The sequence below is a fragment of the Mesocricetus auratus genome, unplaced genomic scaffold (assembly GCF_017639785.1).
Source record: "Mesocricetus auratus isolate SY011 unplaced genomic scaffold, BCM_Maur_2.0 Super-Scaffold_100007, whole genome shotgun sequence".
Taxonomy (NCBI): domain Eukaryota; kingdom Metazoa; phylum Chordata; class Mammalia; order Rodentia; family Cricetidae; genus Mesocricetus; species Mesocricetus auratus.
In genome coordinates, this window is record NW_024429191.1 from 51,737,465 (window position 1) to 51,757,289 (window position 19,825).

At 39.8% G+C, this 19,825-nt stretch overlaps 1 protein-coding gene and 1 non-coding gene across 3 annotated transcripts in view; both read left to right on the top strand.

Moving 5' to 3' along the window:
• Zzef1 (zinc finger ZZ-type and EF-hand domain containing 1) overlaps positions 1-19,825 on the top strand; it is a 112,314-nt gene that overhangs the window by 59,619 nt on the left and 32,870 nt on the right. For both annotated transcript variants that reach the window (XM_040749095.1, XM_040749096.1), the window contains exons 30-37: positions 143-307; positions 2,050-2,169; positions 2,775-2,936; positions 4,439-4,568; positions 6,599-6,737; positions 8,344-8,509; positions 9,367-9,629; positions 18,597-18,766. In XM_040749095.1, coding sequence (XP_040605029.1) covers positions 143-307; positions 2,050-2,169; positions 2,775-2,936; positions 4,439-4,568; positions 6,599-6,737; positions 8,344-8,509; positions 9,367-9,629; positions 18,597-18,766 — 1,315 coding nt within the window. The remainder of the gene's footprint in view (positions 1-142; positions 308-2,049; positions 2,170-2,774; positions 2,937-4,438; positions 4,569-6,598; positions 6,738-8,343; positions 8,510-9,366; positions 9,630-18,596; positions 18,767-19,825) is intronic.
• Positions 3,188-3,352, top strand: LOC121141692. Its single transcript, XR_005878653.1, has one exon. It is a non-coding gene; the product is annotated as a U1 spliceosomal RNA (small nuclear RNA).

The window sequence follows — 19,825 nt, forward strand, 5'->3', positions numbered from 1 at the left end:
TGGTTTGTGGTGCTGCTAAGTGCCGATCATAGGTAGCACTTATTTTGACACTCACAACAGGACTGGCTTTTATTCGTGTAGCTTCAGGATATGGGAGAAGGGTTTGTTTTCTGGGTATTCCTGACTTGAGCTGTCTTTCCAGTGTTGTGAAAGTTCTTTCTTTGCGGAAAGCCCAAGCACAGAGCATCCTTGAAGTCCTGAGGATAATTCAGTATTGTACAGAATCCCTTGGGCAGCCTCACTGCTTCCATCCACCGTATATACTTTTCCTACTGGAACTTCTGACCTGCCAGAAAGATTTTACAAAGTAAGTACCAGAAAACCAGCGGAAGCTATTTTACAGAAATCCTAATTGGCCTCTGTATTGATGACTGTATAATTGCCGTATATGACACAAATTTACATTTTTGGTTCTCTGAAGAAAAAATAGCTTATAACCTTTTACCAAGAATATGATTATTCCTCTTATGACTTGATCTGCCTTACCTGACAGTAAGAATTGTGCTCTTTATGTGCCCACACTGCTGTGCCAGATTCCTTTCTAAGCATAATATATTCAAAAGTGATGTGGAGGACAAGAGAGAATATTCAAAATAAATAAGCGAGATAGTCTCTGATAATTATATAGTTTGTGGTGATTCCATGATGAGTGACACAGTTTGGGTAGTGAAGAAAAGTGTACCAAGGGAATGGCCTGTAAACTAAGAGATAAATGACTTGCTGAGTCTTGGCATTTTATATTGAGTTGCAGGTGGGAAGCCTTGAGATTGTGAAGCCCAGTAAGAGGAGCACAAATGGTTTGCATTTATGAAAGATGCGTCTGGCTGCTCTGTGAGAACATGGGAAAATCAGAAAAGCAGTTAGGAGATTGTTGGAATAATGCAGGCAAGAGAGGATGGTTTAGACCAGGGAGAAGTTTAAGAGATGGAGAAAAGGGGATGCATTCAGGATTTATTTGGGAGATGGAATTCTGTAAGACAAAGAAAGTGAATGAAAGATACTGGAAATATGTGGAAAAAAACCTCTTAGGATTGTGTTTGGAGCAGTTGTGTGGATTATTTCACATTTCACTGAGAGACGGGATCTGAAAGACACAGATGGGGACAAAACTTTAAATTTTGTTTGCTCAATATGTTTGAACTATTTATCTTTTTTATTATTATTATTATTATTATTATTATTATACACAGTGTTTCTCTGTGTAACAAACAGTCCTGGCTGTCCTGGAAGTCATTTTGTAGAAATCTACCTTCCTCTGCCTCCTGAGTGCTGGGATTAAAGGCGTACATTACTGTGGCCTTATTTTTTTTTTATTTTATGTGTCTGGGTGTTTTGTATGTATGTATGTATGTATGACTGTGCACCCCTGACCCCAACCTCCATTTGCATGCCTGATGCCTTGGAGGTCAGAATAGAACATTGGATCTCTTTGAATAAGACTTGTGGAACTGGAGTAAAATATCATGTGGGTGCATGAAATTGAACATGTGTCCTTAACTGCTAAACCTTCTCTCCATTCTCTGTTTTAACTGTTTCTTTGGTACTCAAATGAAGATAAGAAGATGAGGATCAGAATCTAAAGTACTGGGAATAAGTCAGGACTAGGGATGAAATTTGTTTATCACGAACACTCAGATGATAGTTAAGCCATGGACCAGATGAAGCCTAGACAGGCAGTGGCTCAGAACTGAACTTTGATTTAGGCGTCAAAAGAAAGAAGAGTCAGCTAAGAGCATCAAGGTGGAGAGTGACCTATGGGATAGATTGACAGCCTGTAGGTGGTGGTGTCATAAAAGCCAAGAGAAGACTGTGTCAGTTGGGTTGGATGCTTTGTTTGATAAGCAACAAGAGATTAGTAGTTGTCACCTTTATACTTCTGCTGAACTGCTCTCTTGACCCAACTGGACTTCCACTCAAAAATCATGTCCCTGTTTTTACTCCAGTCTTTGGGCTGCTTTGTCTAACTGCTTGGCTATTTTGTGTGTGGGATAAAGATTAATAAGTCAAAGTTGTCCTGGATATTAAGCTGGTGGTTTTCTCTGTTTCTAGTTACTTTGGACACTTGGAAGGCTGTGGTGCGGATCTACACAAAGAAATCCGAGACACCTACTATCAACTTGTACTGTTTTTGGTCAAAGCGATCAAAGGATTTAATAGCTTAAATGACAGGTACTAGATTGCCTTTACATTTTGTTTTTGAAAATCTAAGAGTTTATGGCCTGTTATCTTCAGTGTTGATATATTATGTGAAGATTAAAACTTGAGTACAAGCAGATTCTTGTCTCTTCTATACTAAGGTGTTCAGACATAACCCTTAAATCAGATGGTTCTTCTGTAACTGTCTAACATTAGCTAATTTGGGATTGCCCTAATATTGCCACTCATCAGTGCATGACTTCACTCCTTATTCCCTCACGGTAAGGTGCTCCAAACTCACTTTCCACCTTTCAGAATTGTTGCATTCTTTTGTTATTTTGGCTTTTTTAAGCTTCAAAGGATATTTGTGTAGAATCCTTCCTTAAAAATTAGTACCAAGCCGGGCGGTGGTGGCGCACGCCTTTAATCCCAGCACTCGGGAGGGAGAGGCAGGCGGATCTCTGTGAGTTCGAGGCAGGACTGGACTGATAGCCTCCAAAACAATACAGAGAAACCCTGTCTCGTAAAAACCAAAAAAAAAAAAAAAAAAAAAAATAGTACCAAATCAGGCTACCAACTTCACTGTCCTTGTTGGCAGTGGGCAACTTTGAGAATTGTCACCTGTGTGATCTCTTTAGGTCTCTGCTTCCTGCTTTATCCTGTGTTCAGACAGCTCTGCTTCATCTTTTGGATATGGGCTGGGAACCCAGTGATCTTGCCTTCTTTGTTGACATTCAATTACCAGATCTCCTCATGAACATGTCACAAGAAAATATCAGCATCCATGACAGTGTGATCAGGTAAGAGCAGAGTCCTGCCCTTTACTCTTCTTAGAATAAGGGTATGGGTAGAGTTGGGGCAAGGGAATGGGCTTGGCAGCTAGTCTATAATACATCCTGGCTTTATCACAAGTGACCTGGGGAATGTGGCAAGTTTTTTTTAACCTGTGGAATTGGATAATCCTTTAAAAAAACACATTTGTATGCTGTTAGCCTCTGTAGTGTCCTGCACATTGTAATGACTTAGATTATAATAAAAAAAATAGTATACAAAACTTTCTGGCAGGGGAGACACCATAATTGAGGGGGTGATTTTCCCAGGGTGAGGCTCAACCATGACTTTTGAGATATACTGACCCATGATGCTATTTCCCCAAACATAGAAAAATGACTGTAGAATTTGTGATAATAGGGGACTGTGTTTATACTCTCCCCTACATTTTTTGGGAGTTTATTGAGACAATATTTTAATATAGATTTTAGACATGGGTATTAAGAGAGTGGGACTTGGAAAAGGACACTATCATATGTCTCTGAGTAGATATGGGTGTCTCAAGAGGGATGGGCTTCATTTCACTTTGACCTATGTATGTGCTCAAGCCCAGTTACCATTCATGACTTTGTATGGAGAGAAGAGAAACAGAGATGTTAAGAGGAGAATTGGGACATAACAGAATGAGACAACACTCACTGTTTTCACTCTCAAAAGAGATGTTCTGAGAAGGCAGAGGGTAATTAAAGCTCCCTCCTTGCGCCAGTGAGGTAGCTTCACAAATAAAGTTGTCTCTATCCCTTGACCCGCTGTTAGAGAGCAGATGGGGGACACAGCACTAACTGAAGAATCAGCTGTCAGTCGGCCCAATGTTTCAAGCTTTTCAAGCTCCCGACCCCTTCCTCATGCTGATTGCGTTGGGCTCTTCTAACCATGTCCACACAGAATTTGTCATGTTCAATTCAGGCTGGTCTCAGACATTCTATATAACCAAGAATTTCCTCTGATCCTCATGCCTAGGATTACAAGTGTGTGTTGTTGATGACATACATGCTGGAGGTTTCTTATCTTCTACCAACCAGGCTACATCCTCAGCCCAAACTTTATTATTGTTGTTGTTGTTATTAAGACAAGGTCTCACTGTATAGCCCTAGCTGACTTGGAACTCCCTGTATAGTTCAGGTTGGCCTCTTAATTCACAGAGATCCACCTGCCTCTGCCTCTGCCTCTGCTTCTGCCTTCTGAGCATGTGCCACTGTTCCCGACTTAACTTTTTAAATCATCATATTTGACTCCAGTACCTGGCACATGATAGACTTGCCCTACTCAGTGTAGTCTGCTCAAGGAGGGGTTTATTTATTTATTTAGGTTTTTTTTAGCATAAATCTATCAAATAGTGGATAAACTTTGAGGCTTTGAAAAGTAATTCCCATCATTTCAAAATGCCCAGTTAAACTTATAGGACATGCCATCTGCACTTCTTTGGCTATTGTAAGAAGCATGCTTTTCTCTCATTACATCCTACTTTCAGCCAGTGGAGTGAAGAAGATGAACTCGCCGATGCCAAGCAGAACTCAGAATGGATGGATGAGTGTCAGGATGGCATGTTTGAGGCCTGGTATGAAAAAATAGCTCAAGAGGATCCAGAGAAGCAGAGGAAAGTAAGACCTCTCAGCTAGAGCAATCTGGGTGACTTGCTAGGAAATTAGAGAAGAGGGTGTCGCTGGGGTGCACTTGGATAATGTCTCCCAGAGGGCTTCTGGGAACATTCAGGACCAATGTCTGGTCTTCATCTGGATGTGATCCACCACTGTGGCTTACATCCATAGAACTAAGCTCACAGCAGAGTGTCTAGTAAGGTTGATGTATATTATTAGATGCCAGGATATTAATTTAGTGAGAAATTGAATTGTTTTGGGCTGGCATACTATCTTCCTGTAGGTAAGCACCATTCCAATTACAAGGTTGGCAATCAGGTGAGTTTTGAAGCAGCTCCTGTTTATCTTTGAGAGTTAGGTAGCCTATCTGTCTTTGTGTAAGGTGTCCCATCTGCCACTATTACATGTGTCAGGCATCTGTTGCCTTGAAGCCACTAATTCTCCCCATATTAAGTACCTTCTGTTCATTATAGTATGTACCTTTGTGGTGCTTATGAGGAACACTTCTCTCTTGTAAGTTCATGTCTGAAGGAGAGCATCCTGTAGTGCTCAGGTGACCTGGCAGATTTCCTCTTCAACAGCGAACCATCTACTACCAAACAGTGATTTTCTGACTTGGTTTCTTCATATGCAGACTCTAAAATAAACTGCCAAGTACTTTCTAGTAACCCGATAGCTTGTTCATGTAACAGTCCTTTACAATCTGCTCCCAGGAAGGAAATTAGCTAAGTAATAGAAAGTCTGTTGGCTAGTTGTGTGACTAACTAGCTAGTTAGTTAAACAAGAAAGACTTATATGGTCTGAAGAGAAACCAGAGTATTGTTTGTCTGTTTGATTATAGAGAGGTCCAAGCTGGCCCGAAGTTGCAACCCTCCTGCCTCAGTCTCCTGAGTGCTGGAGTTATGAGGAAGCACCACCGTGCCCTGCTGCTTTAATGTGCCAGAATCAAAAGTCTTCTTTTGATGTTTGTTCGTACTGCCATTTTCTAAAAACTACCCAGCCAAACATGTGGATGTCATTCTTGATAGTCCCTTTATTAATTTGGTCACCAAGGCTTCTCAGTCTGCCTCCTTACTCAAATCTGCCTGCTTTCCCCATTCTTTGTATGTCTCAGTCCTTGCCCTTAGTACCACATGGAGTTACTTGAGCAGCTATATCATAGTCAGCTTCCCTGACCTTGGTCTTAGTAACCAGAGGAACCTTCAGAGTGCCCAAATCTATTACCATTACTTTTCTGTCTACAAGCGCTAGTTCCAGGACAGCCCCCAAAGCCACAGAGAAACACTAGCAGTTTAGGCTCCTTGAAGTTTACCTCTGACATCACCTGGGTATTCCTCCTCTGTACTATGCTATACATACTATATTATTGCCCATGTCAAAAGCTCTGGAGTGAGAGAGGTGATTTAGTGGTTAAGAGTACTCGCTGTTCTTCCAAAAGACACATGTTTGGTTCACAACCCCCATAACTCTAGCTCTAGGGAATTCAGTGCTTATGTCTGCAGGTAAACACCATGCGCATAATAAAAATACATCTTTTAAAAAAGCAAACCAAAAAACCCTTGTTTTTTTCTTTTCTTTCTGTTTTCCTATGCTTTGCACCTGTGAGGCCAGTGCTCACACACTCAACTACACACCCAGTCTGTGTTGTGCTCCCCTTTTTGCAGGAGCAAAGCTTTTGTAGACATTTCTGTCTGTCCACCTTTATCTCCATCCAGCTACCATCTGTTTGTCCTTGGTTTTAACTGAGGAATTGTCTTTGAAAAACCTTCCTTGATTGTCCTGATAACCTTGATAGTGTCCTTGTGTTCTCTAAGCTTCCTAACTTTGCCTGTTAAAACATTCCTCACAGTGTATGTCTACCATCTGTTTGTTTGAGGGAATTCCCAAATGGGTACTTGCTTATCCAGCTTCAAATCCTAGCACCTGGTACAAAGCTTGAGTGACCTTAGGTACCTATTGAGTGAATGAATCGATTAATGAACAGTGCCACAATAGAAAGTCTGTTGGCTAATTGTGTTCATTTTACCTTACAGATGCACATGTTTATTGCTCGATACTGTGACCTGTTAAATGTGGACATCTCTTGTGATGGATGTGATGAGATTGCCCCCTGGCATCGCTACCGGTGTCTGCAGTGCAGTGACATGGACCTCTGCAAGACTTGCTTTCTTGGTAAGCTTCCAGGGGAATCCATGTCCACAAGTAGCAGTTGTTTCTGCTTTCTGTGCCTCTTTTTTTAACTTCCTCTTACTTTGCTATCTTTTTTTAAAACCTTTTTTTTTTTTTTGCTGTTTTTTTGTTTTTTGAGACAGGGTTTCTCTGTATTATTTTGGAGGCTGTCCTGGAACTTGCTCTGTAGATCAGGCTGACCTTGAACTCACAGAGATCCACCTGCCTCTGCCTCCCGAGTGCTGGGATTAAAGGCATGCACCACCAACGCCCGGCTTTTGTTTGTTTCAGATCAGCTATTTTTGTGAGCATTTTCTGGTATCCATGTTTGATAAAAAAAATTGATTTTTGATGTAACTGAAATATATTGGTGCTGGTGTTGGCACTGGTACCATACAAGGAAGGTGATGTAACTACCATTGCTCCTACTTTTCCCCTATGGTACTCGGCATATGATGCACCTCAGTTGTGTTATTCAGATAGGAGACAACATTCATGTTGACTGTTTTCTAATTGTTTCTAATATCAGGAGTAGGTAATTTTCCAGTTAAATAATGTTTTATTTGTAAATTATAATCTGAAAAGTGCCACTTTTCCAAGGTCTTTCACTTAAGTGTATGTGTATGATCTACTTTTTTGATTGATTTTTGCTTGTTTGGGTTTAGACAGAATATTTTTAGGAAATTTTGGAAATATAGCAGCACCCTACAGGGAAGCCTTGTGGAGGAGATAGGGTAATAATTGTCTTTGAAGAAAGTTTGAACTGGATCACATTACAAAACTCTGAAGATAGCATTACCATCAAGAGCAGAACAAGCTCAGGGACAGGAATGAGTGCTTTCAGTTGAGTTTAGATAGATACACTCCAGTTTTTGTCTAGTTAAGTGATGGACTAAGACAGATAGGGTCCAGGTTGTGGGACTCTTGAGATGCTAGGCTAAGGAATTTGAAGACAGTAGGAAGATTTATAGCTAAGATGTTACTGTGATCAAAGATGTGCTCAGGGAAGACTGTCTGTGTCATTCTGCTTTAGGAGACTCTAGTCACAGGATGTTTGGGCCTAGACCAGGTTCACAGCACTGGGAACAGAAGTGGCCAGCTGTGAGGAGTATTGAACAGGGACTTACAGAGAGAGATATCATAGTAGCCTGTCTTGTTCATGTCTGTCATTCTCTTATCCATCTGATTCTGAAGTCTCTTTCCACCTATAATTTTTCAGTGACAAATAAGAACAGAAATTTGATCCCTGGTGTTCTCCATAGGAGCATGCTAGTGGTGTGTAACTTCTGTCAGAGAGGGGTTTGGGAGATACCTCACAAAGTACATGGGCCTGTTTCTCCCAAATAACAGTCATAGTAGAAATTTGGCATGTATTTGATCTGACTGTGATACTGTAGAATGGGCATCAGATCAGTCAGCTGAACCATTGCCAAAGATTCCATGCTAGGATATCATTGATATGCTCATAGCTATGAGGACATTCTGGTATTCCAAAGAACCCCTGCCTTCTGGAGTAGTAAATGAGAAATGGCTCTGGTTCTGTGATCAGTTTGCTGCAGTTTGGGAGACCCTCTACCCCATCCACCTCATACTTCTGGGTTTTTTACAGGTGGAGTGAAGCCTGAAGGCCATGGAGATGATCATGAAATGGTCAACATGGAGTTTACCTGTGACCACTGCCAGGGTTTGATCATAGGCCGGAGAATGAATTGCAATGTATGTGAAGACTTTGATCTTTGCTATGGATGCTATGCAGCAAAGAAATACTCCTATGGGTACGTCACATGTCCTGCTACCACCATGACCTTTTGTCTTCACTTAAAGGGGTATCTTGCTTTTTCTATGGTGCTAGGGACTGAACCCAGGACTTCACAGATGCTAGGCAAGCACTCTATACCTGAGCTATGCTACTAGCCTTCCTTAGTTTGAAAATCTTTTATTGATGTTAAGGGTGTGTGCATATGTGCATGCATACATGTGTGTGCACATGCAGAAGTCAGAAGACAGTTTTGTAGGGTCATTTCTCTCTTTTCTCCTTTCTAGAGATTAAAATTCAGGTCACCAGGTATGCTAAATGACTTTACTTGCTAAGCTGTCCTGCAGCCCCTTTCTTACTTTTTTAAAGAAAGGTTTTGTTTTGTTTTGTTTTTTTTAACATACTTAGAAGAAGAGAGAGTGATACAGTGCACCCTGTATCCTCGATTCTTCAGTTAGGGAGATGGCGTCATGTGTGTTTACTCCATCTCTTTCTTTTACCTTAAAGTATTTAAAGTACATTTCAAACCTTAAGTCACTTCTTTCTTATACCTTGTAATCTACCTTTTTAAATTACAGGTATTATCTTGAATTACCAAACTAATTAGCACTCCTTCAGAACTCTCTGCAATCTCTCTTCCTTAGCATAGTTTCCTTTTGCAGGCTTTAGGTTGTAAAGTGCTAATGTGAGATGCCCAATGTTTGTGCTTTTTCATTTCTCTGGGGAAAGAGTAATACTATTTTTTAGAACTTCAATAGCCACAGCCTGTTGGTGAATAATGCCCAAAATCATCAAGCACATGCTTCCCTGAGGCCCAGGGATCTTTTTCAGATCCTTACAAATGTTGTAGGCCTTAAAACTTTCATTTCTTTGCAGCCATTTGCCGAGCCACAGCATCACAGCCCACCCAATGGTGACCATTCGGATCAGTGACCGGCAGAGGCTCATCCAGCCCTATATCCACAACTATTCCTGGCTGCTCTTTGCTGCCCTGGCTCTCTATAGTGCCCACCTGACCAGCACAGAGGACATGGATGGGGAGCAGCTGGACCCCCAGGCCCACAGCAATGCTGTCACCCTGCGGAGCCAGTGCATGCAGCTGGTCGGGGACTGTCTGATGAAGGCCCACCAGGGCAAAGGTGACTATTCCTTATGTAGGACCCCAGGCCCCTGCCTTTGCTTGCTGTTGGACAAAAAGCCCAAGTAGCCATAAAAGACCACACTTGATTCTGAGGTAGTAAATGAGAGGGATTCAACTTAGCCTGGAACTTAAATCCCAGTTTCTCTTGAGAGGACTGTTGGTTAGTTAGTCAAAGTGTTTCCATGACTAAGGACTGCAAGACTTCATCTTACATCTAATGAGTGCAAATCAATTGCTTTAATTAAGCTAAATCCTCCACTAGACTGATAGGATTTAAACCTACAAAACTTTAGTTAACAGCTAAACACCCAACTACTGGCTTCAATCTACTTCTCCTGCCTGTCAGAATTTCCAATTCGATGTAATTATCACCTTAAGACCTGGTAAGCCGGGCAGTGGTGGCACACACCTTTAATCCCAGCACTCGGGAGGCAGAGGCAGGCAGATCTCTGAGTTCGAGGCCAGGCTGGACCGACAGCCTCCAAAACAATACAGAGAAACCCTGTCTCGTAAAACCAAAAAAAAAAAAAAAAAAAAAAAAAAAAAAGACCTGGTAAAAAGAGGGCTATAACCTCTGTCTTTAGAATTACAGTCTGATGCTCTACTCAGCCATTTTACCCATGTTCATTAACCTCCGACTCTTCTCAACCAACCACAAAGATATCGGGACTTTATATTTAATATTCAGAGCCTGGGCAGGAATAGTTGGTACAGCCCTTAGTATTCTAATTTGAGCAGAACTTGGTCATCCTGGAGCTTTACTAGGAGATGACCAAATCTATAATGTAATTGTAACAGCCCATGCATTTGTTATAATTTTCTTTATAGTTATACCAATAATAATTGGTTGATTTGGTAACTGACTTGTGCCACTAATAATTGGAGCCCCCTGACATAGCATTCCCTCAGATAAATAATATGAGCTTCTGATTCCTACCCCCATCATTCTTACTCTTACTAGCATTATCTATATTTGAAGCTGGGGTTGGAACAGGGTGAACAGTGTATCCCCCACGAGCTGGAAGCTTTGCACATGCCGGGGGCACCTGCGGATCTCACTATCTTCTCCCTTCACTTAGCTGGGGTATCCTCAATTCTAGGGTCTATTAACTTTACCATATAAAACCTCCAGCCATAACACAATATGAAACATCCCTATTCTTTTGATCCATCCTAATTGCAGCCGTACTGCTGCTTCTATCCTTACCAGTACTAGCTGCAGGAATTACAGTATTACTAACAGATCGTAACCTTCTTTGACCCCGCCAGGGGAGGAGACCCAATCCTGTATCAACATCTATTTTGATTCCTTGGTTACCCTGAAGTCTATATCTACCAGGCTTCGGAATCATCTCACACATTGTTACCTATTACTCTGGAAAAAAAGAGCCTTTTGGCTATATAGGAATAGTATGAGCAATAAAATCAATCAGGTTCCTTGGATTTATTGTATGAGCTCATCATATATTCACAGTAGGGCTCGATGTAGACACTCAAGCCTACTTTACATCTGCTACTATAATTATTGCAGTTCCAACTGGAGTCCAAGTATTTAGCTGACTAGCAAAACTCCATGGAGGTAATATTAAGTGATCCTCTGCCATACTATAGGCCTTAGGCTTTATTTTCCTTTTCACAGTAGGAGGATTAACGGGAATTGTTCTCTCAAACTCATCTTTAGACATTGTATTACATTATATTTATTATGTAGTTGCTCACTTCCACTACGTCCTATCTATAGGAGCTGTATTTGCTATCATAGCAGGAATTTGTCCATTGATTTCCCCTATTGTCAGGCCATATTCTTGATGACACGTGAGCTAAGGCCCACTTTGCTATTATATTTGTAAGAGTAAACTTAACTTTCTTCTCCCAACATTTCTAGGATTTTCAGGCATACCACAACGTTATTCTGACTACTCAGATGCCTATACCACATGAAATAACAGCAGTACTTGTAATAATCTTCATAATTTGAGAAACTTTTGCCTCCAAATGAGAAGTTCTTACAGTAGAATATTCACCAACTAACCTAGAATAACTCCACTGGTGCCCTCCACCTTACCACACATTTGAAGAACCAACTTTCGTTAAAGTAAAATAAGAAAGGAAGGATTCGAACCCCCTAAAATTGGTTTCAAGGCAACTCCATAACCTCTATGTCTTTCTCAATGAGATATTAGTAAATTTATTACATAACTTTGTCAAAATTAAATTATAGTCTAACCTCTATATATCTTACATGACATAGATGCCACATCACCTATTATAGAAGGGCTAATAAACTTCCATGATCACACCCCAATAGTCATTTTCCTTATCAGCTCTCTGGATTTTATATTACTACACTAATATTAACTACAAAATTAACACACACAAGTACAATAGATGCTCATGGAGACTATCCTGCCCACAGTAATCCTTATTCTTATTGCCCTTCCATCCCTACTAATCCTATACATAATAGATGAAATTAATAACCTAGTATTAACAGTAAAAAAACATAGGACATCAATGATATTGAAGCTATGAACATACAGACTACAAAGACCTGTGCTTTGACTCATATATAATTCCAACAACTGACCATAAATCAGGAGAACTCTTAGAAGTTGACAATAGAACTACCTATTCGTATGCTAACCTTATCCAAAGATGTGCTTCACTAGAGATGTACTCTAGGACTAAAATCTGATGCATTTTCAGGACGACTAAACCAAGCTACAATTTCATCAAATCACCCAGGATTATTCTAAGGCCAGTGTTCAGAAATCTGCAGATCTAATCACAGCTTCATGCCAATCATCCTAGAAATAGTACCCCTCAAACGCTTTGAAAACTGATCTGTATCAATAATTAACCTTTTAAGTTAAAGTTAGAGATTTAATATCTCCATAATGATAATGCCACAATTAGATGCATCTACATGATTTACTACTGTTATAGCCTCCACAATTACACTTAATCCAATTAAAAATCTCTTTGCAAGATTTCCCCAACAATTCCTCCAATAAACACCTCAAACTTTTCAAAATCAAACAACCCTTGAGAATCAAAATGAACGAAAATTTGTCTCTTTCATTACCCCTGCAATAATAGGACTTCATATTGTAGTTGCTATCATTGTATTTCCATCAGTATTATTAACATCTTCCAAACGCTTAGTAAACAATGGCTTCCATACATTTCATCAATTAATTAAACTAATCACTAGACAAATAATAGCAATCCATTCACCAAAAGGAGGAACTTGATCCCTAATATTAGTCTCTCTAGTTATATTTATTGGATAAACAAACCTCCTAGGCTTATTACCTCACACATTCATCCCAACAACTCAGCTATCCATAAACCTCAGAATAGCCATCTCATTATGAGCCAGGGCTGTAATTCTAGGGTTTCCTCACAAAATAAAAGACTCATTAGCTTACTTCCTACCCGAAGGATCCCCTATCTCACTAATTCCCATACTTATCGTTATCAAAACAATTAGCCTATTTATCCCACCAATAGCTCTAACATCTAATATCACTGCAAGACACATACTTATACCTCATTGGAGGAACTACATTAGTTCTCATAGCTATTAGCCCACCAACCGCCACAATCACATTCATCAACTTAATTCTTCTGTCTTAGAATTTGCTGTAGCCCTGATTCAAGCATGCGTATTTATCCTACTTGTAAGCCTATATTTACACGATAATACTTAATGACCCACCAAACACATGCATATCATATACTTAACCCAAGTCCATGACCCCTTACAGGAGCCCTCTCCACTCTACTTCTAACCTCAGGCCTAGTCATATGATTTCATTATAACTCATCTACTCTTCTATACCTAAGCCAACTAACAAATATGCTTACCATATGATGACATTGTATGGGAAGGCACATATCAAGGCCACCATAGACCCATTTTACAAAAACGCTTAGATACAGCATAATCCTATTTATTGTATCAGAAGTCTTTTTCTTCGTCAGCTTCTTCTGAGCCTTCTACTACTCTAGTCTAGTTCCTACCCATGACCTAGGTGGCTTCTGACCACCTACAGACATCACTCCACTTAACCCCCTTGAAGTCCTATTATTAAATTCATCAGTACTCCTAGCATCCGGGTTCTCAATCACATGAGCTCACCACAGCCTTATAGAAGGCAAACAAAATAACATAATCAAGCCCTACTAATCACAGCCCTCCAAGCACCAAAATACCTGGAAACCTCATTTTCTATTTCAGATGGGATTTACGGGTCTACATTCTTTATGACAACAGACTTTCACGGCCCATGTGTAAGCATTGGATCCACATTCCTTACAGTATGCTTCCTACGACAACTAAATAACCACTTTACATCAAAACACCATTTCGGCTTCGAAGCTGTAGCATGATATTGACACTTTGTAGATGTTATATGGCTATTCCTATATATATTTATCTATTGATGAGGGTCTTACTTTCTAAGTATATTTAGTACAATTGACTTCCAATCAGTTAGATTTAGCCATAATCTAGAAGAAAGTAATTAACTTAATCATAGCAATCTCAATTAACACAATACTATCACTTACTTTAATTCTAATCGCCTTCTGACTACCTCAGCTCAACATTTATACAGAATAAGCAAGCCCCTACAAATGTGGGTTTGATCCCATAAGCTCATCTCACTTACCTTTTTCCATAATGTTTTTCTGGAAATGTAAAATTACATTTCTCTTGTTTGACCTAGAAATTGCACTGCTTCTTCCCCTTCCCTGAGCTATCCAATCCATAAGCCTTGAAACAACACTAACATCTCACTTTATTCCTATCTATTCCAGCACTAGGTCTATCTTACAAATGAAAACAAAAAGGCTTAGAATGAACCAAATAATCTTGGTGATTAGTTTAATTAAAATTAATTATTTCAACTCACTAGATTATGCTATGACAACCACTGTATTTAACATCATGCTAGCTTTTATATTTCATTTATAGGGACACTTGTATTCCGCTCTCACTTAATATCTACACTATTATGCCTATCACCTCATTAAACTCACACTAAATAATTATATTCTGCATGTGAATCAGCAGTAGGACTAGCCCTGTTAGTAAAAGTATCAGTTTATGAACAAAACGCAACCTACTACAATCTTAAAAATTATTATACCCTCACTAATATTACTTCCACTAACTTGATTTTCTAATAATAAAAAACTATGAATTAATGTAACCACCTACAGCTTCCTAATCAACATTATTGCCCTAACAACACTGTGACACAATAATGAAGTTTATACTTTTCACCCATATTCTTCACAGACTCACTTTCCTCTTACAGCTCTTACTATCTGATTTCTACCACTTATATTACTAGGCAGTCAAAATCATATCGAAAAAGGAACTGACTTTAACAAAAAACTTTACATCTCCATGTTTGTAACCCTTCAAATCCTTCAATTCTCCGCAAGTGAATTAATCACATTTTGTATTCTATTTGAAGCCACCCTAATCCCTACACTCATTACAGAATTAGGTAATCAAACAGACTAAACTCAGGATTATATTTTCTATTCTACATGCTAATTAGATCTATTCCTCTTCTAATTGCCCTCATCTCAATCCAAAATTCACTAGGGACACTAAATATCTTACTCCTCTCACTAAACACCACAGCACTAGACTCAACATGGTTTAACCATATTTTATGACTGGCATGCATGATAGCCTTTATAATCAAAATAACTCTATATGGAGTCCATCTATGACTTCCTAAAACCCACGTAGAAGCCCCCATTGCAGGATCTATAGTTCTAGCAGCAGTCTTACTAAAATCAGGCAGCTACGGAATAATGCAAATATCAGTTATTCTTGACCCCATGACAAAAACTATAGTTTACCCATTTATTTTGCTTTCACTGAGGTATATTTATACTGAGCTCGATTTGCCTACAACAAACAGACCTAAAATCACTAATCACTTATTCCTCAGTAAGTCATATAGCACTAGTTATTGCAACTATTATAGTTCAAACTCCATGAAGCTTTATAGGAGCCTCAGCATTAATAATTGCACACGTACTCATATCCTCACTACTATTTTGTCTAGCCAACACTAACTACAAACGAATTCATAGTCAAATCATAATTATAGCCCAAAGCCTCAAACAGCATTTCCCCTCATAGTCGTACTATGATTTCTAGGAAGCCTAACAAACTTAGCTCTTCCTCCCTCAATTAACCTAATTGGAGAACTTCTAATCACAATCTCACTATTTCCATAATAGAACCCATCAATTGTCCTTAAGCCTTATTCCTTTATGCATACTATTTCACTCCGACACTGAACTGACACTGAATTACTATCAACACAATTAAACTGTCTATTAAGCTTAAGTTTGATTTTTTTTCTGCATTGTATTCTTATCAGTAGCCCTCTTTGTTACCTGGTCTATCATAGAATTCTCCTCATGGTATATGCACTCTGACCCCAATCTAAATCGATTTATCAAGCATCTACTTATTCCTCATCACTATAATTATCCTTACCTCAGCTAATAATATATTTCAACTATTCATCAGCTGAGAAGGAGTAGGAATGTCCTTATTAATCGGGTGATAATATGGTCGATCTGACTCAAACACAGTCTATGTAGCAAAATAGTGGGAAGACTTTTAGGTAGAGGTGAAAAGCATAACGTGGCTGGTGATAGCTGGTTACCCAATAAAGAACTTCAGTTCAACTTTAAGCCTATCATAAGAAGCTATAATCTAAATGTAAGCTTAAAATATAGCCTAAAGAGGGACAGCTCTTTAGGAATGGAAATAACCTCAAATAGTGAATAAGATAATAAACAAAAAACCATAGTTGGCTTAAAAGCAGCCACCAATAAAGAAAGTGTTCAAGCTCAACATCCAAAAGCTAATACCTAAAATTATAGCTATTTCCTATAGTCATAAATGGGTTAATCTATTTTTATCAATAATAGTATTTCATCTATATAGTATATTATCAAAACCCTGGAAGTCCATAGATCTGTGTATTTGAGTCTCTCACTTTGCTCAAGAATCCATGCTTTTTTTTTTAAACCTTTAGTACAAATTCACATATCCTAGATGAAAGCTGCTTACAAGTAATGGTGTTTCTGGGTGCATGACCATGCACACCCAAATCCAGTTCTAGGGAGGTTAGATGGGGCTACATAGATGCCCTGTCTTAAAATAACAATAATGAGGTAATTCCGACTGCACTGAAGGGTGTTTGTAGGACAGTAATGTAAATGTTAAATTTCTGAGATGTTTAAGTTTCTCTCAGATGATAGATTCCCCATCTAACTGACATCAGGGAATCACACTTATCTTAGGGAAAAGCAAGGTGATGTCTCTATCTGCTAGTAGGAGTTTAAAAATCTAGTTACTAGCCAGGCATAGTGCAGTACATACTTTTAATTCTAGTGCTCAGGCAGCTTTATGAGTTCAGTGCAAGTCTCAGACAAATCAGAGATACAGAGTGAGACCCTGCCTCAAAAATAAATAAATAAACAAATTGCTTGGCACTATCAGAAGAATATATTTCTAATTTTCAAAACAATCCTATCACTTGTAGTATCTTCAATGTTTCATTGTCCTTAAAGTGTTAAGTTCCCTTTGCTGTTGTCTTTCTCATCTGAGATCAGGAGTGGAATGGATGTGGGCTGCCAGGGCTGTTTCTTTTCTTTTCTTTTCTTTTTTTGTCTGAGTTTATTGTCTTTTTTTATTTAAATTAGAAACAAGCTTGTTTGATATGTCAATCCCAGCTCCCTCACCCTCCCCTCCCCAAGTAGGGTGAGGCCTTCCATGGGGAATCTTCAAAGTCTGTCATGTCATCCCTGGCAGGGCCTAGTCCCTCCCTCATGTGTCCAGGCTTAGAAAGCATCCCTCCTTGTGGAATGGGCTCCCAAAGCCCATTTGTAAGACAGGACTAAATATGGATATACTATCTAAGGTCCCATAGATTGCCAAGGCCTCATCACTTACACCCATGTCCAGGGGGTCTGGATCAGACCCATGCTGGCCTCTCAGTCACCAGTCTGGAGTCCATGAGCTCCCCCTTGTTCAGGTCAGCTGCCTCTGTGGGTTTCACCAGCCAGGTCTTGACTCCTTTGCTAATCATTCCTCCCTCTCTGCAGCTGAGTTCTAGGAGTTCAGTTCAGTGTTTAGCTGTGGGTGTATGCCTCTGTTTCCATCAGCCACTGGATGAAGGCTCTATGATGGCATATAATAAGGTAGTCATCAATCTTATTATCAAGGGGAGGCCATTTAAGGTAGCCTCTCTACTATTGCTTAGATTGTCAGTTGGTGTTATCCTTGTAGATCTCTGAAAATCTTACTAGTGCCAGATCTCTTCTCAAACCTATAGTGGCTCCTTCTATTATGGTATCTCTCATCCTACTCTCCTATGTTCTTCCTCTGACTAAACCTTCCTGCTACCCCATGTCCTCCTCTTCTCCCCCTCTCTTTCTCCCAGCTCTCTCTCCCCTCCACTCCCTCCATGTTCCCAATCCCTTCAGAAGATCCTGTCCCATTCCCCTTCTCTGGGGTACCATGCATATCTCTTTTAGGGTCCTCCCTGTTGCTAAGACTCTCTGGCGGTGGGATTGTAGGCTGGCAATTCCCTGCTCCATGTCTAAAATCCATAAATGAGTGAGTACATGTTTGTCTTTTTGTGACTGGTTTACTTCACTCAGGATGGTTTCTTCTAGTGTCATCCATTTGCCTGCAAATTTCCAGATTCCATTGTTTTTCTTTTTCCACTGAGTAGTACTCCATTGTGTAAATGTACCACATTTTCTCTATCTACTCTTCAGTTGAGGGGCATCTAGGTTGCTTCCAGGTTCTCATCCATCTGTTTCTATAAAGCAATTAAGCTTTGTGGCACTTGCGAGAGATATCCCTTTGTTGTGAATCTTTAGCCATGTCCTTTTTTTTCTTCCCTTTCAGGTCTTAAAGCTCTAGCTCTTCTTGGTGTACTGCCAGATGGTGACTCTACCTCAGAAAATCAAGCCCTGCCAGTCACAATGTCCATCCAAACATCAGGGGAGCAGCTAGAGAAGGAAACAGTTCAGCTTGCTGAGGAGCCAGGAAATGCGGGCCTGTTTGTGACCTGCAATGTAAGTAGTGTGTCTTTACTATGGGTCACAGCTTGCATTCAGGGAGCCAGTCACACAAGGAGGCACAACAGGGAAGTTAGGAGCATGGATTATTCAACTGAAGACGTTAGTGCCCAGTCAACAAATAGATGATACCAAAAGTGTACTGTTTTAACAGGTAGACACACTGTAGTTTACAAGTGTAGTTTACATAGTTTATAGACAGAAAATTCTTTATAGATCCAAGCATGATCTGTGATGGTGACACACACATAAAGTCCTTTTTATGAATTTAAAATAAAGTCAACAAAAGATTGTTTTTGTAGAAGTTTGCCTTCAGAGCTTGAGCCCATTCTGTAAATGTTCCTGCCTCTGCTGCCCATCTCTCAGCATCAATGTTGTGGCCTACCAGCCCGTTACAGGATTTCCCACCCAGTTCCACAGCTGCCTTGCCCCTTATGAACACTCAGAGAATTATATTAATTATAAGCTGTCGGCGGGTGACTAGGGCTTCTTATTGACCAGCTGTCTTAATTATCAACCCATTTCTATTAATCTATGTATTTCCATGTGGTGTTGGCCTACCCGAGAACGCCTGAAGCGTCCTCTCTTCCTGGGCACACAGCACAACTCTTGTCTGCCTACACTTCCCACAATTCTCCTCCTCTGCTATCCTGCCTGGCCACTAGCCACACATCAACATACATACATACATACATACATACATACATACATACATACATACATACATGCACATACACACACGCACACACACACACACACACACACACACACACACAGTAGCACTTCCCCCATGAAACTCCTTTGTTATACAACACATTTAACCTGCCACAAATTACCTTGCACAGGAGGGAATGCAGTCAACCCATCCAGTCAGGAGGGACAGCAGTCCTCACCTCTGATTCTGGCAGGATTGTCTGTATTTGTGAGTCCTCAGCATCTTGTAGCAAGCTGCCCACAGCATTGGGTCCCCATCTATCAATGTGTTCATTTATTTACACCAAAATGGACTTGGTTTTATTTATTTATTTATTTATGTATTTATTTATTTATGTATTT